Here is an 18,243-nt window from a genome sequence, read left to right on the forward strand (position 1 = left end):
GCCAAGTTCATGGACCCAGGTCTAGCAAAATGTCTTGCAGCAGCTAGAAAGAAGCTTCCTCCCTAGGCCACAGAGCATGTGCCCTTCTTTTATTCTCCAACAAAGAAAGCAGGAGATCAGGCTTACCGGGTAATATATCCGACACACGCCATGTCGAATATTATCTTTGTACTGCCCTTTGAATATTAGTCGTCCATCGATATCATATTCCTGGGCAGGTCCATTAAGTTCTCCATCCACATGCGTGCCATGAAGAACCCCTCCATCCTCGTATGTGTAGAGTCCCTGGCCTTGGAGAGCATCATCGACATAATACCCTTCCAGTGTGCTGGTAAGAAAGAGAAAGACAAATGGTGCAGTTGTCCCCCTCCTTTAAACAGAGCTCTTGAGAATTGAACAATATACTCAGTACAACCCTCACCCTCTGCTTAAAATCCGGGCAGCATATTGTATATCATTTTAAAACCTCAAATAAAAAAAAAAAAGCTCATCTCCACTGAATTCTCTAAATAAATAATACTTATGTTGTACTTTCATTGTTCAAGCACTTTAAAGATGTTAATCATTCCATTGTACTGATTCTGCATGCTTGAGCCACACTGCTACATTTATAGATGGGGACACTGAGGAAGAGAGGTGAAGTGATTTATCCAAGGCCAAAGAGGGAATTATTGTTAGAGCAGATTGCTTTTGGATTAGGATTCTCTCCCTTCTAACCCTATGCTCAGACCTTCAGATCCAATCTTTTCAGTGTCCTGCAACTCTAAGGCTACGTCTACACTACCCCCTGGATCGACGCTCTGGGAATTGATGCACCAGGGTTGATTTAGCTGGTCTAGTGAAGACCCACTAAATTGACTGCAGATTGCTCTCCAGTCGACTCCGTACTCTACCCCAAATGAGAAGAGTAAGGTACGTCGACGGGAGAGTGTCTCCCGTCGACCCAACATAGTGTGGATCCTGCGGTAAGTCGACCTAAGCTACATCAACTCCAGCTATGTTATTCACGTAGCTGGAATTGTGTAGCTTAGGTCGACATACTGCAGTAGTGTATACATAGCGCAAGTCTTGGTCTACACTACCAACTTACATCCGTAAAATTATGGCGCTCAGGGTGTGGATACTCCACGCGCCTGAGCAACGTAGTTATACCGACCTAACCCCCAGTGTAGACAGTGCTATGTCGACGGGACAGCTTCTCCCATCAACATAGCTACTGCCTCTCAGGGAGGTGGAGTACCTATACCGATAGGAGAAGCTCTCCTGTCAGCATAGGCTAGCAGCTGCACGGCTGCAGCACTGTAAGTGTAGACAAGCCTAACATACCACCAGCCTGGTGTTAGGCCATGTCAACAGCGTATTTAATAGCTCCCTGCACCAGATTTTCCAGAATCACTGTCATTTTGATTTTAAATTAGGGCTGTCAACGGATTAAAAGAATTAATTGAGATTACTCACGCTGTTAAATAAGAATAGAATACTATTTATTAAAATATTTTTGGATGTTTTCTACATTTCAAATATATTGATTTCAATTATAACTGAATATAAAGTGAGCACTGTACACTTTGTATTTATTTTTTATTACAAATATTTGAACTGTAAAAAACAAAATAGTATTTTTAATTCACCTAATACAAGTACTGTAGTGCAATCTCTATCATGAAAGTTGCATTTACATATGTAGAATTATGTACAAAAAATAACTACATTTAAAACCAAAAAAATATAAAACTTTAGAGCCTACAAGTCCTATTTCTCGTTCAGCAAATTGCTCAAACAAGTTTGTTTACATTTGCAGGAGATAATGCTGCCCACTTCTTGGTTACAATGCCACGCGAAAAGTGAGAACAGTTGTTCACGTGGCACTGTTGTAGCCAGCATTGCAAGATAGTTTACATGCTAGATGCGCTAAAGATTCGTATGTCCATTCATGCTTCAACCACCATTCCAGAGGACATGCATCCATGCTGATGATGGGTTCTGCTCGATAATAATCCAAAGCAGTGCGGACCGAAGCATGTTCATTTTCATTATTTAAGTCAAATGCCAACAACAGAAGGTTGTTCTATAGTTTCTGCATCAGAGTGCGCAACAGAGGTTCTATAGTTTCTGTATTAGAGTGTTGCTCTTTTAAGACTTCTGAAAGCATGCTCCACATCTCATCCCTTTCAGATTTTGGAAGGCACTTCTGATTCTTAACTCTTGGGTCGAGTGCTGTAGCTATCTTTAGAAATCTCACATTGGTATCTCTGCATTTTATCAAATCTACAGCAAAAGCGTTCTTAAAATGAACAATATGTGCTGGGTCATCATTTGAGACTGCTATAACAAAAAAACAGATGGCAGAATTCAGATAAAACAGAGCAGGAGACATATAATTCTCCCCCTAGGAGTTCAGTCACAAATTTAATGAACACATTTTTTTTTAAACAAACATCATCAGCATGGAAGCATGTCCTCTGGAATGGTGGCCAAAGCATGAAGGGGCATACGAACGTTTAGCATATCTGGCACATAAGTACCTTGCAATGCCGGCTACAAAAGTCTCATGCGAATCCCTGTTCTCACTTTCTGGTGACATTGTAAATAAGAAGTGGGCAGCAGCATCTCCATAAAATGTAAAGAAACTTCTTTGTCTTAGTGATTGGTTGAACGAGAGTAGGACTGAGTGGACTTGTAGGCGCTAAAGTTTTGCATTGTTTTGTTTTTGAGTGGAGTTATGTAACAAACAAACAAACAAACTACATTTGTAAGTTGTACTTTCACAATAAAGAGACTGCACTGGAGGTGAATTGAAAAATACTGTTTCTTTTGTTTATCATTTTTACTGTGCAAATATTTGTAATAAAAAATAATAATATAAAGTGAGCAGTGTACACTCTCTTATGTGTTGGAATTGAAATCAATATATTTGAAAATGTAGAAAAACATCCAAAATACTTAATAAATATCAATTGGTATTCTATGGTTTAACAGTGCGATTGAAACCACAATTAATCACAATTTTTTAATCGTGATTAATTTTTTTTTGAGTTAATCACATGAGTTAGATTAATTGACAGCCCTATTTTTATATGTATTATATATACAGCTATTATAAAGGAATGTACGTTGTCAAGCAAAACTCATACAGCATTTCGCTAGCAAGTCACTGATTTCACATCACTTTTCTCTTGCATTACCTTTAAAAGTGTAGCAATAATACTCGGGGCTAGAATATGCTGTAATTTGTTTCCCTTTTTAGAAAACAATGCTGAGAGAAACTAACAATTAGGGATTTAAAAAAATTCCTTATTATAATGTCCCTTTCCTTGCAAGCTAAAATTTTAAAGAGTGTCTACTTTGCCTCAATATATTTAATTAACATATTAACTGTTAAATTATGTAGACAATATCATTAGACATTAAGTAGTTATCTTAAAATGCAATGACATCTATGGTAAAAGTACAACTGTCCATCTGGGAATATAAGACTCCATGTGTTTCAGAAGACTTCAAATATTTGCTTTATTGTTGTTGGACATGGGCTTCATCAAAGTAACTCTTGAGTTTCTAAAGTTTCCCTTCTTTACTTCTACAGTGTTTTGTCCCCCTGCAAGAAAGATACTTTTGCTGCTACAATTCAAAAGCAGGGTGCCCATAACTCAGTATTTCAGATTGCACTAGGACTTCAGCTTTGTCTGCAAAAGGAAATGACATTCCAAATGTCAGTTGAGGGAAGGCTAAGGAAAAGCCCTTGTGGACAACCATGGTTTGGCTACTAAAGTAAGCTATTTTTCAATAAGGACAGGACATTCAATACAAGCACAGCTGTTGTCAACCATGGGCCATTTTCCTAGTGTATAAGGTGTTAGTTTCCCCTGCTTGTTTCTAGCTCCAGTAAAAATCAGCTTCAGAAATCTTCCTGGTACTGAACATGCAAAGAATGCCTGAATTTTAAGAATGCAAGCTCCTCAGGGGAGGAGTCACCGTCACATTGTGTCAAGCACATTTTCAGCAGTTCTTATTATAATAAATTAAAATGTTAAAGCCCCAGGTCACTGACATTACAACAGCTCTATAAATCTTAGAAAGATTTGGGGGAGGTTGTTTGTCTCCCCCGCCCCTCATTTTCTCCAACTCAAGTCTCTGGGATTTCTCTTTACAACTTAAAAATGCCAACCTCCCTCCCTTCCTCTCTAGGCTCAGTGATGCCTCAAGCTTTCCCACTTCTAGTAATTCCCATACAAATAGGCTTCAAACTTCCCCTTTTGTAACACTGCTCTCAGAACTTGGTAGAGAAGTGCCAATTTAGAAAATGTTTCTAGTTCCATGGAGAAGAGCAGTTGTTCGAGGACACCCAATGCTTTTCTGCTCAGAGTGATGATGCCATAGATTTCTCAAAATGCTCTCAGACAAAGGTTAGCGTGAAAGTAAAAGTACCCAATACAAAATGTGGAGCATGCTGGAGTTGAAATTTCATTCTTTGCTAAATAACATGGTCAATTTTCTACAAAATGAAAATTTGATCCAATCTCTCTCACTTCTTTAAATAATCAACAGAGAGGACAGCAATGCTGACAATGAGCAGAAAGGTTTACTTCTGCTAAAAAACCACACAACCACACACACACCTTTGTAATGTTGCATATGGGCCCTATCCAGGGTTTGGTAGGAACAACCTACTCCTGAACAGTAGAGCTACAGTGCAGTTGTCAGCCTTCACTGGCAGGACTGCAATAGAAACTGGCCATGGAGGAAACGTGTCTGAGCTAAGCCAAAAACAATTAACTTGTGCTAAAGCACACAAGAGTATAAAGGGTGGGGAGTTTTGGGAACCATGACAGGAAGAGAGAGCTCTGATGAATACAGGGAGCAGGAAAATGACAGTTTTGATGAAACCAGGGGAGCAGAAAATCTGGTGTAATTCCTTGTTTAAGAAAAAAATCCTTAAAGAAACAAAAATCAAAACAAAAATTCCTGTCCTCCCCATCCCTCCAGGTATTTAAACCATGAACTTTTGGGTGCAGCATCCTTTTTTGTTAGCTTTCCCAAAGCTATGCAACAAACTGCAATATCATCAGTTAGGCTGTCCAAAAGTAACTGGCAGCATTTGAGTCAATTCTGCTTTATTTAAGCTCAAACCTGTATGGGCCCTATCCACAGTACAGAAAACTCTTTAAAAAAATATACTCAGACTATTTTGTTTAATTTTGGTTTGGTAGTTACCGAACATGTACAATAACAGTTTTGTTTTTCAAAGCATTTGATGCTCATGAAAGGTGCTGGGTTGACAGCTCTGAAGAATTGCAGAAGAGACACGGCATAAACACAGGGAAGCTCAGGCTGCAAATGCAACCCTGCCTGCACCCTGCCATTTGGAGGGACCACTTCTCAGAGTAAAAAACAGTCGCTCAATTTCCATATCTAGACAATCTTTGGCCTCTCTGCTGAGACTTCCAACAAGTATTATGTTTACACTGAAGCTTCCGCTGAGAAATCAAACCTCATTTTACATATGCCAGCTGTTAGTAATATTTTTCAGTCACTCCCAACAGGTCTCAAAAAGGCCAATTGCGAGCGACAAATAAGGTTTCTCTAGTGAGCATGCCGGCCCATGAAATCCATTTCTGCAGAACTTATTCTTTAGAAAAATCATTTAGAAAAATAAGGTTACACGCCCTTATGGCTGGGAAAATAAACTTCCCAGTCTCAAGTGCATGTAAAACAATGCCATGCTGCATTCCGGAGTTAGCTGACAGGCAGCTCCAATACCTCTGGCTGCTGCTCAGAACTTCGCCAAGCATAAGCAGAATGGAATTGACAAGACTTTGGGGATCAGTTTCACCACCACTATTCATAGCACTACACAGCTGCAAAAATCAAGAATGATGTCATTCTGCATATCAGCTGCTCCTTCTGAGGAAATTGCTGAGCATCAGCAAAGAGAGGTACTAGACGGATTTGTGAGGAAAGGGGCGGAGGGGGGAGGAGGAAAGAAATGGCTAGGAACAGTAAAGTAATGGAGACCTTCCACTTTTTACAGATGAGGCAACTAGCCTGATTTTCACAGCATAACTCCTACTGAAGACAGTGGCAATTATAAGTGCATTTCTGAAAAAAGAGTCAGGTCAAACGATTTTTACAAGACCAAAGAGCTGGGAACGGAAGCCGTATTTAATTCAGTCCAGTATTTTAACCACTAGACCATACAGTGTCCACTAAACAAGTTTCAGGACTAATTAGATTGTAAGCTCTTCTGTGCAGAGCCTATGTCTTTCTATATCTTTGTATGGGCCCAGCAATATGGGGCCACAATCCCAAATGGAGCCTCTGGACACTACCATAATACAAATAAGCCGGCTGAACCAGCCTGGAAAATAGTTGTCAGCAAGTTTTTAAAACCACCATGTATGGAGTTAAAATCATAAGACTTTCTTGAAGTCTTGAATAAATTTAAAGCTTTAATATTAAACAGGGCCACAGTGACTTGACTTTCATATTAAGGAGCAGTCCCTGGGGTCACTCCATTATTTTCAGAGTTCACAAACAGATGGAGACACTGGCTGTTACTCTAGCCAGCACACAATGAAGAAACTATCCAACTAAAGCTCTCATGGGAAAGCAGCTGCCGGAACTAGGAACACATATTACCCCCCCACACACACAAACACAATTAGTTACATACTGGTGTAAACAGGAGAAAACAAATGGAAGATGAGCAGAGAGCCAATGTTTACCTTCCATCAAAAAAGAAGAACTTGCCACGGCCGTTCTTTTCTCCATGCACAAAGTTTCCTTCAAATCTGTCTGTGGATGAATAGGTGACTGTACAGAACCCATGTGGCAACCCATCATCATCCAGAAGCCCTGAAGCAAAAACAAAAACAAACAAAATAGCAAAGATATTAGAACAGGTGTGCAATCACATATAATCAACATATAATCTCCCTTCCATATGTTGTTGCTCCCCAAAATCTTTATTTTAACAGAACTACTAGTTAAAATATTTTATTTTAAAAAAAATGGACCAGAGCTATTCAGGACTATTTGCAGCCAGTTTCTTCATGGCAACAACCTATTACAAAAATCTTTTGGGGGGAAGGGAGGGGGAAATCCAAGATAGAGTAGTTGATGGAATAAGACAACACACTTCTCAACTAAGTACTGCCCACACTGTATTGTGTTCAAGTAACTTAACAAAAAGAGCCACTACCTAGAAATATTTCTCCTGCATGACACTGGAATGGATTCAAGACCTTCTAATTCATACAACTGTGTATCTTTTTTAAAAAACATGTACATCTTGAAGAATATGCTCAATACGTACTAGCCTAAAGACAAATCCTACTAGCCAGGGTGAAAAAAATCCCTCTGCGGGCAAAGCACATCCCCAGAAATTTAAAACAAAAACAAAAAACAAAAAAGCTTTGTAATGTTTATTATTTACTCTAGTTGTAACAAATCAGACTACTTTCTATTTAACACACTTGAAGTGTAGTTTACTATGTCTTGCTTGCTCAGGTTATACCTCCTTTCCCTTCCAAGCTTCATGTCCCTTTTCCCTCTTTGCTTTATTACGACAGATCACAGTGCATCTTTTTCTATTGTTTTTATTATCTGTTTTTCCTCTCTTCCTTCACCCTTTTTAAGCTTCTCTCTTCCTACACTGTGTGCTTTATCTCCTCTCCTGTATTTTCTGTCTTTCCCATTTCTCCTCAAAGGCTCTCCACTATCCCTTCCCCTACTTCTTCCACCTCCCCCCTTAAGCAGACAGAAACAAACACCTAAAAAACAGATGATCACAGGGGGCCCCACTGTCTAGAGGCAATATCCAGGTGAAAAAAACCAAGTCCTCTCCACAGCTGCTGGGAAGTGGGAGAGTGCTTCGGAAGTTCACTGCTTTGTAGACTCCAGCTGGGAAGTGTCTGATTTGAACATCCACCCCCCTCCTCCTACCCCCATCTGACCATTCCATTACACCTCTGCTATTCCACAGTTTCCGGTTGCTCAGAGTGGGGAGCACGGCAAGTCTCTACTCATCTATACCTCCTCAGCTTCTGATTCTGGGGTTCCACGCTAGCAAACAGCTTCAGCATCTGCTTCCACTGTTGCTCAGAACTTTCCCAAGCAGCAGCATGAATCAGATCTAATTCCTCCCACTTTCACTACTGCCCACAGGATTCAGAAGAGCAGCTGTGTAAACTGATGAAGGTTGTCAGTTTTCACTCTTCTGTAGTTTTTGGAAAACCAGGAGCAGAAGCAAAGAAACCAGTCACTTGATTAAGAAAGATGATACTTCATTGGTTATCACTTGGATTCACCTTTTGGAAGGTGATCTTCCCAACTCCACTGTCTTTCCCTGCCCTGCCAAGCTCACAGTCTAGGTTAGAAAGGAAAGATGATAGAAAGAGACACTGTAAGGGAAGGAGGACAAATGGAGCTTTTCTAAGCTCAGGGAAAGCATGTTGCATAAGCATCAATCCCCTTTCTCTTGAGTCAGGACCCTGTGCCCTTATTTCCCCTTCTTTACTATTCCCTAGAGCTGAAAGCCCAATGTTATTGTTTATCTATGGGTTACCTAGGGAGGTGAGAGAGGGTCCTCTGGCACCTTTAAGACTAACAGAAGTATTGGGAGCATAAGCTTTCATGGGTAAGAACCTCACTTCTTCAGATGCAAGTAATGGAAATCTCCAGAGGCAGGTATAAATCAGTATGGAGATAACGAGGTTAGTTCAATCAGGGAGGGTGAGGTGCTCTGCTAGCAGTTGAGGTGTGAAACACCAAGGGAGGAGAAACTGCTTCTGTAGTTGGATAGCCATTCACAACACGGCTACCCCTCTGATACTAGGGAGGTGGTGTGGGTGACTGGAATGGGTTATCTAGGGAGGTGGTGGAATCTCCTTCCTTAGAGGTTTTTAAGGTCAGGCTTGACAAAGCCCTGGCTGGGATGATTTAGTTGGGGACTGGTCCTACTTTGAGCACGGGGTTGGACTAGATGATCTCCTGAGGTCCCTTCCAACCCTGATAGTCTATGATTCTATAACTCTTCTACAAAGTACATCATGCAGTTCAGAAAAAATGTATCTACCTTTTTCCAGGTAACACACATATACATGCCTATATCAGGGCTGGACACAGCGTGGTCTAAGGAATCTCCTCTCAGTGTTAATAAGTTACATACACAGACCAAGAGGGATGAGCCTAGCAGCCATATCCATCATTTTAAAGCAAGTTTGTTTTCAACATGTCTCCTTAAAAGGATGCTGCCAGCTAACAGACCACACTGTCAACATACACATTTCTTCACCTTTGTTACCAATATCACCTTGGATTATTAAAGACCTTAAAATCCATTTGACTGTCACTGCTGTTTACTGCTGGCATTTCTCTCAGCTTGGATAATTAAAGTGCACAGAGTCAGCGTTAGCTTGTAAGCTCTGCAGCAGTGACTGTCTTTTTGTTGTGTGTTTGTACAGTACCTAGCATAACAGGGTCCTAGTCCATGAGTAGGCTCCTAGGCATTGTGGCAATATAAATAAGAAGAATACTTTCAGGATATTAGTGCTGCAATATTTGGGTTTCAAAAATTGCAGAGGAATGTTTGTTCAAAAACTCAATTGTTTCCACTAGCATTTAAAAACAGAAGGTCAGATTCATTCAGCTGCAGGTACCATGGAGAAGCAGTTTTCACCTCCTAGTCAGGGGCTGCAGGGACTGATGTGGAATCTGACGTAGGCTATTACTCACTTTTGTGCTGCCCTAAGTCATAGCCCCTATGGGGTTTGGCATGGACAGAGAATATCCAGGCTCCAGTTCTTTTGGGGCCATACCCCACCCCCACCTCCTTGTGACTGCCTGCACCCCATTTCCACACCATCCTCTGCATACCCTGGAATGCTACAAGCCAGGATCTGCTGTGGAAGTGGTGCAGATGTGGCTCTGTGCCTGGCATAGGAACCTTCTCCAGCAGGAATACTCACAAGTGGTGCATATGCAGTGTTGCCAACTCTCATGATTTTGTCATGCGTCTCATGATAATTATTGTTTTCTTAAAGCGCTAGCTCCTGGAGTCAAGGGGATATGTGATGATTTCAGCCTTCGTTCTTAAAGAAAATGTAAGTTTCTAGCAGGGCCACCTGGGGGGGGGGGGGTCCTTTGGCTCCGGGACCCGCTGCTAAAGTGCCCTGAAGACCCGCGGTGGGGGGGGTCCTTCCACCCCGGGACCTGCCGCTGAAGCGTCGGGTCTTCGGTGGCCAATTTGGCGGCGGGGACCCCCCCCGCCGCCGAAGACCCCATGCCCCCTGAATCCTCTGGATGGCCCTGGTTTCTAGTCCTTTTGGCTCTGGAGAAAGTTTCAAAATGTGACTCAGTGTACCCTAAAAGCTCAAAAAAGCAGAAGGCAAATAAAAAGACCACATCTATTATTTTTACATAATCTCACGATTTTAAAGCAAATCTCATGATTTTTGCTGAACATGACTCATGATTTTTGAGCATTTGGGGATGGCAATACTGACTATGCCAGTCCTACGGACCTTTCACCCCAGACTAGCTCACACAAAGGGGCCATAAGGTAACAAATAATCATGCTCATTGGGAAAAACACATCTATTGGTCTCAAGATTTAGGAAAGAATTTAAAAAATATTTTATTTAAACTACAAAAAATAAATTACCTTTTAAGCCAAACCCAAATGGATAGTGTTCCTTGGTACTCTAACATTGGTTTATTTCAGTATTTAACTGACTCCACAATTGCTACAGGGAGAACAACACAGAGGACTGTCTGTGCCAACTGACAAAAGGCTCACTGTTCTTTCCAAGCAACTCCTGCCGCCGATCTGACAAACTCACTACACCTAATTCAACCTTCGATAGTATTTATCCATAAAAGGTAGCATGTGAGATTTGTACTGAAAGCTTGTAACTTACCAATATTCAATCATTGCAAGATGCATGTACAAGTAATATTTAAGGAGTGATGTAGCTACATTGAAAATAATGCCCTTATGGAGTGACAGTGAGTCACTAGGGAATCATATGGCTAGGTACGGGCCCATTCAAGTGGGAGGGAGTTGTCAGACCTCCCTGGCTATGTAATGTATTGCTCAACTGTCCACCTCTGCACTAAGCCAGGACAGTCCATGGAAAACCAAAGAAGCAACAAAACCACTTGGAAGTAAAAAGGAATGGTAGGACAGTGAGGGGATTGCCTTGTCTGTGAATAAAGACATGAGATTAATTCAGTATACCACAGGGTGGAGAAAGACACTCCACCTCCATTGACTGAGGAGGCACCTTGATGAAAGACTGGGTCCTAGCTCCTTGGGGCTAGCAATGCTTCAAAAGACTGACTTGCGGGGCAAGAATCTACTTTACTAGATAGGAAAGGTTATATTAATAAGTTTAGGCCCTAGTTCACACTTTATTGTATGTAATAATTTGTTTCCACCACTCACACTTATTTTTACATAAATCTCTCTTCTTTCTTAAATAAGTTTCCTTTTTGTTTTACTATAATCGAATTCAAGTGTCTGTGTAATACAGCAGTGGGTTAAGGTCAGATTGTAAACTGGGGTACACTGCTCCTTTGGGAGTGAAGGATCTGGTATTTCTGTAAGTATCCAGTGATCAGGGGCTGGATACCACAGGAGGACACTGAAGGGACTCAGGGGCTGAGGTGTAAATAATGTCAAGCTGCAGGGAAAAGGCAGGGCTGGCATAGGCCAGAGGAGAGCTCTTGAGCTGCTGATAGGCCGGCTGTGTTAGCTCTGTAACACCTAGCTGGCACAGGCAAAACTCCATCGTGCTGGAGGCAGGTGGCAACAAGCTGACTCACAGATCTGGGTTCTCCAAGAAGTGCCAGAGAGAGTATGGAGTCTAAGTTGGAAAGGAGATGCCCAGGAGAGAATTGCTGTGGGTAGAAGTCCAATTAAGTATGAGCAAGTTTGAAAAAAGCTGAAGTTGACTAAATAGCAGGTTATGTCATCTTCAAGCTGACAGTAGTGAGAAAAGGTTTAGTGTGTGAACAGTGAAAAATAAGTTAGATTATTAAAATCAAAATATTTTTATAGTGTAAGGTATTACTAGTAAGTAGGAGGGAATGTTTTTAAAACAGGCAAGCATGCTTCTCTCCAAACAAATGGAAGAATAGCAAGCTCCTGGCCCATTGGGGGTGGGGGTGAGTATATGAGAGAGAGAGACACAGACAGAGAGGAGATGAATAAGGGTTTGTCTACATGGGAAATTATTTACTAGTTACACCAGAATTGTTAAAGTGCTATAGTTGCACCAATATAACAGTGTGGACACCCTGATTCCAGAATAAGAGTGGCTTTTTCCTGTTTACAAACTAAACCAGGGGAAAAAAAAACAAACAAAAAACCACACCTCTTATACCAGAGTAAAAGTGGTCACAAGATGAGCTATATTAGTGTAACTATACGGGTTTAAATTCACAACTTAGTTTACGTTGATTTAACTTTCCCATATAGACAAACTGTAAGAAAGTATAACTAATTCCTGACAGAAGAGCAAGATTGTTACAAAGTACTGAGGAGAAAATATTTACACTTTTCAGGTTAAGTCAAACTGTGCACACTGTACTGCAACAAAATATTTGTTCTGTTTGGTGAAGATGCTACTGGAGTGCAAAAACAAATAAAACTGTCAATGTATGTTTATACAAATTATACATGCCAGAATTTTTGTGCAGTAGGAGGCATATTCTCCCAATGATTTTAACAGAGACCTGCAGTCAAGTGGCCTCTGTACAAAGTGAGAGCCATGAACTTGAGTTCTAACTTCAGACATGACATAGAAGGTCCAATTCTTCTCTAACATTACTTTTCCATCAGAAGATGCGAGAGGGGAAAAAAATTAAATCCAGCCTGCCTTAACCTAAGGCAAATCAATTTTAAGCTTAGTTACACTGGTGCAACTTTTCTAATATACACCAGGCCTTACGATTCCTACTGAAGTCAACCACAAAAGTCTCACTGATTACAGTGGGACCAAAATGGAACACTTTATTTCTCCTCCTCAATTGCCCCTACCCATTTGTAAACGTGAGAGAGAGTTTTTGCTTTCTTCCCTTATTTGGACATTATCAAGATTCTTGTATCTTCTCTAGATAATAAACCCTTCAGAGCAGTGACCTCTCTTTCTGTTGGTTTGTAAAGCATGTAGCACAATAGACCTCCATTCTTAATTGGTGCCTTTGTACAAGGCTACAATACAAATAATAATAATAGGGTCAATAAGAGACTAAAACATATGAAGGCCAGCCTGGTGGTCTAGTAGTAGTGGTCTGTATGGTCAGGCAGCAGCAGACCTGGGTATGATCTCATTCCTAGTTCTAGGCCTCAGGTAAGGGCAAAAAGGAAGTCCCTAATGTCACTCAAAAGCAATCCCTCTGCCAACCAATAGTTACCTTCAAAACTCACCTGAGCACATAGAGAAATAAGCCATTCTATGAAACCATAATATGCAGCTATGATATCAAGAACAATATCATGATTCCTAGCACAATTAAAAATAGCCTCCGTACAAATATTTTTTGGCAAGGATATAATACCAAGTCCGTACACAGGTACACATATAAGCAGAGAAGGTCTACACATCACATCCAAAGTATCTGTCACTTTAAGAAATCCCTCTATTCCCCCTTGCAATTTAAAGTTCCTATATAATCTATGAGCTTTGCATAGCCCCCATTGCTAAAATATCCAATCACTTATATCTATGTAATAAGACCAGATTCTAGAAGCAGCTGTACAGCAAACACTATCACACATCTATTGCCATGCTGGCAAGCCAAACTCAGGAACCTTTTCCATAAGTGACAATGCACACCAGGTCCTTTCTGCCTGCCACAAGATACAAGTAACCTGCCACTGACTGATGGGAGTTAGTTGTATCCTGCCACACACAAATTCCAACACTGTGCTCTTAACCATGATATCTGAGTAGTAAGAGCTGTGATCAGGAATGGGTTCTTTGTTTTCAGCTGGCAAATTTTACTTAAGAGCTTACAAGGCAAATCCTGACTATATTCCTAAATGCCTAAAAGGGGACGTATGTTGCTGACAGAGATGCCATTTGTGCTAATATAGGAAATTCTGGAATAGCTTTGACATCACAACCTTCTCCTTTTTAAGGTCTGTATCTCAGTCTCAAAACTCTTCTCTGGTCTTAAAATGTGCCCACCAGGTGGTTAGCTTTGGGGAGGCACTGGGGCCCAAGGATAGGGCACTGGACTGGGAGTCAGGAGACCTGGAGTCTATTCTAGCTGTGCTACTGATCTGCTGTGTGACCTTGGGCTTTTCACTGTCTGCCCAAGTTCCACCTTCCACCCTTTGTCTCCCTTGTCTCTTTACACAGTAAGCTCTTCACGGTAGGGACCATCTCTCCTTATGTGTAGGTATTTAGAGACTAGCACAATGGGGCCCACTGTCATCCAGGCCCTGTGGATGCTCCTGTAATACAAAGAGTATCTCTATTATTTAATTTAATATAGATTAGTTAGTTTTGTCCTGCATCTTCAAGGCAAAATATTGTCAACTTTTATATTGCAGAGTGAGTGTGTGTGTGGTGGGGAGGAGGAGGATAGTAATATATTACATTTACATAGTGCCTTTCATGCTGAAGGACCTCAAATAACTTAAGAATCACTAGAAATATGGCACACTACTGCTAAAACACAGTCACCTCTGAAGCAGAAGCAGGAAACTAACTGGTGCACACCATATGACTCAAAAATGGGGAAGATGAGAGTGGAAATGTTGGCTGTGATGGTCTTTAATATGCACATGGAGCCGTTGTTTTATACACTCTCCTCCAAAAATGTGGGCCTGATTCTCTGTTGTCTTGTACTTTGTCTTGTCATTTACACCAATGCAAAATGTGTGCAAATCAGGGTAAGACACTACCCAGAATGCAAGTAACCACACTAGGCGCAAGACTACAGAGAAGCAAATCCAATTACTTTAAATTAAACACAAACTAGAGGCCACATACACTTATTTCTTGTTTCAGGTCAAATGGTGCCAAAACAGAATAACTCCACTTAAGTCCATGCGATTGACTGGATGTAAACTGTTGTAATACAGTACCAAACAGAATCTGGTCTTTAATTTGCCATGTAAACTAGGTCCATTCTGGAAAGTCTCCAAGATCTTAACATTTAACAATTATATTTAAATTGAAATGTGTGTACTACTATTGTGATAGTCCATACTATAGAACACAAGGTACTAGAGGCCCAGTCCTTCAAACACTTAAACATGGAAGTAACTGTACTCACTTAGCCCCACTGAGTAGTTATTCGGGTACTTAACTATTTGAAGGATCAGACCCTAAAGATTTAAAGAGTAGTATGTATTTATGAACAGCAGCGATATATTTAGCTGAATAATAAGTGGCTCCTCTACCCCCCCCCATCCCCAAGTATAAATAGGCTAGCAACAAACTAGGCACTAGCCGTTCTTCTCCATGGCTCTGCTAAGTTTTCCAAGGCATCAGATACCACCTGAAACCTTCTACCCCACTAGAGCTCATGCCTCGCTATAAAAAGCTGTTTCGAGCACTTGTTTTAAAATGTCGTGAAAACAAAAAGCAGCTCCTTACAAAGGAAACACCGCCCCGCAGCTCTTCACGCATGCGGGGGTCCGATGCGGCTCGGCTTGTTGACGCCGGTAGTGAGACGCGGAGCTGGGCGAGCGCACCGGGCCGGAGGACGGGGCCACGAGGCCACGGGGCCCGGGCGGGGAGGAGGCGCGCAGCGAAGGGGTGCCACGTGCTGGCCCCCGCACGCCAAGGCCAGGCTGCAGGAAGGGAGGGGCGCTCGCACTGCGCAGGCCGGCTCTGCCCGCCCCCAAACTTTCCCCCAGCCCCCACCCCAGGGGATCGGTACGGCTCAGGGGACTGCAGCAGGTTCCGGGCCCCGGCTGCTACGTGCGCCGCTCGCAGGCTGGGGTGGGCACAGCCGTGCCTGGGGCGGCCGCTCGGCAGCGCGGGGCTGACAGCGAGCCGCGGTGACCCGGTCTGTCCCGCCGGACGGGGCTCGGTTACCTTCCACGGTCTCCTCCAGCGTATCCTCATCGCTGTCCATGGCCGGGGCCGCTGGGCGCCCTGGCGGGGTGTCCGCGCTCTCCCCGCGGCGGGGGGCTCACCCTGTCTTCCCCCTAGAGCCCGCGGAGCGACCGGCTCCGCGCACCCCGGCCGCGGCGTTTGTGCGGGCGCCCGGCTCGCTCCGCTTTGTTATAGAGCAGCTGATCCGCTGACATCACCCAGGCAGGGCCGGGGCCGCTGCCTGACTGACAGCTCCCTGCAGCGCCCGGCCCGCCAGGCAGGCACACCCGCGCCGCGCTCACAGCCAGGCCCACCCGCGACCCCCACAACCCGGAGATGGGCGCCAAGACAGGGCGAAACCCACCCGCACAATGCACGGAGGCAGGCCCCCGCCTCCACCCCCAGCCAGCGGGGGAGCCAGCAGAACCAGCAACCCCCTATGTTCCACAATGGTAAGTCAAGGCCTCGAATATCAGCAGATTGATTAAAAATCATGAGATTAAAAAAATCCATTTTAGATTATTTTTGTCTTCCAACATTTGAAGCTTTAGGAAACATGGGGCTCACATTTGTGAGTTTCATCAGCAGCCTTATTGTCCAGGGATGGAAACTTACAGAAAAAATGAAAGCTGAGATTCTCATGAATTAACATGATTCCTGTACTCCGGGGCTTAAGAAAAACACCAAATATCACAAATCATGAGAACTGGCAAGATACTGAGTCAGGCACAAACACAGAGAAAATGGCAGACACACAGTGGTGGACTGGCATGCACACATGGGCAAACTCCCCAAAAGAACACACAAGGCAAGGCTGACTGTCCCAAAGAAAAGGTCTGAATCTGCACTGGGTTCTTTTTGAGAGATGTCCCCAAATTACTATGAATCCTACATGACAGCAAAGGAATAAAGCAGAACCTGTCTTGATTTGTAGCCCTTGACCTGCTAGAAAACCTTAATCTGGTAATGCTAAAGAAGAGTTTTCTAGCTCAGGGCTTCTCCAAATTTTTCATTCAATAGATCGCTTCGTAAAGAGATCCTCTTATAGATGCAGGTTTCAGAGTACTAGCCTGTATCAGCAAAAACAACGAGGAGTCCTTGTGGCTAGAACCCACTTCATCAGATGCATAGAGGGGAAAATACAGTAGCAGGTATAATACACAGCACATGAAAAGATGAGAGTTGCCATACCTAGTGGAAGGTCAATCTAACAAGACAATTCAATTAACAGTAGGATACCAAGGGAGGAAAAATCACTTTGGTGGTAGTGGTGGTGAGAGTGGCCCATTTCAAACAGTTGACAAGAAGGTGTGAGTAACAGTAGGGGGAAATTAGGTTTTGTAATGACCCATCCACTCTCAGTCTGTATTCAGGCCTAATTTGATGGTGTCCAGTTTGCAAATTAATTCCAGTTCTGCAGTTTCACATTGGAGTCTGTTTTTGAAGTTTTTTTGTTTAAGAATTGCCACTTTTAGGTCTGAAAGCCACTAGCCGTCACCTACAGCCCCCAACTAAAACTTCTCCAGCGCATCATCAAGGATCTACAACCTATCCTGAAAGACGATCCCTCACTCTCGCAGACCTTGGGAGACAGACCAGTCCTCGCTTACAGACAGCCCACGAACCCGAAGCAAATACTTACCAGCAACTACACACCACACAACAAAAACACCAACCCAGGAACCAAACTCTGCAACAAACCCTGGTGCCAACTCTGTTCGCATATCTATTTAAGGGACACCATCATCGGACCTTAACCACATCAGCCACACCGTCAGAGGCTCATTCACCTGCACATCTACCAATGTGATATATGCCATCATGTGCCACCAATGCCCCTCTGCCATGTACATTAGCCAAACCGGACAGTTTCTACGCAAAAGAATAAGTGGACCCAAATCTGACATCAGGAATTATAACATTCAAAAACCAGTAGGAGAACACTTCAATCTCCCTGGTCACTCAATAACAAACCTAAAAGTGGCAATTCTTAAACAAAAAAACTTGAAAAACAGACTCCAACATGAAACTGCAGAACTGGAATTAATTTGCAAACTGGACACCATCAAATTAGGCCTGCATACAGACTGAGAGTGGATTGGTCATTACAAAACTTAATTTCCCCCTACTGTTACTCACACCTTCTTGTCAACTGTTCGAAATGGGCCACTCTCACCACCACTACCAA

General features: G+C 42.7%; 2 protein-coding genes across 7 annotated transcripts in view; one reads left to right on the plus strand and one right to left on the minus strand.

Annotated features, from left to right (window-relative positions):
* SETD7 (SET domain containing 7, histone lysine methyltransferase) overlaps positions 1 to 16,191 on the minus strand; it is a 31,275-nt gene extending 15,084 nt beyond the window's left edge. For both annotated transcript variants that reach the window (XR_004645880.1, XM_034772030.1), the window contains exons 1-3: positions 16,056 to 16,191; positions 6,723 to 6,852; positions 127 to 328 (exon numbers count right to left, since the gene is read on the minus strand). Coding sequence is in view for 1 of the 2 variants with exons in the window: in XM_034772030.1 (XP_034627921.1) it covers positions 127 to 328; positions 6,723 to 6,852; positions 16,056 to 16,095 (372 nt within the window). In the remaining variant the exon portion in view is untranslated. The remainder of the gene's footprint in view (positions 1 to 126; positions 329 to 6,722; positions 6,853 to 16,055) is intronic.
* Positions 15,617 to 18,243, plus strand: part of LOC117878086 (translation initiation factor IF-2-like) — a 31,312-nt gene continuing 28,685 nt past the window's right edge. For 3 of the 5 annotated variants that reach the window (XR_004645881.1, XM_034772031.1, XM_034772032.1), the window contains exon 1: positions 15,617 to 16,507. Coding sequence is in view for 3 of the 5 variants with exons in the window: in XM_034772031.1 (XP_034627922.1) it covers positions 15,643 to 16,507 (865 nt within the window). In the remaining 2 variants the exon portion in view is untranslated. The remainder of the gene's footprint in view (positions 16,508 to 18,243) is intronic. The other 2 variants (XR_004645882.1, XM_034772033.1) reach the window with 2 other exon arrangements.

The sequence above is a fragment of the Trachemys scripta genome, chromosome 5 (assembly GCF_013100865.1).
Source record: "Trachemys scripta elegans isolate TJP31775 chromosome 5, CAS_Tse_1.0, whole genome shotgun sequence".
In the NCBI taxonomy this organism is placed as follows: domain Eukaryota; kingdom Metazoa; phylum Chordata; order Testudines; family Emydidae; genus Trachemys; species Trachemys scripta.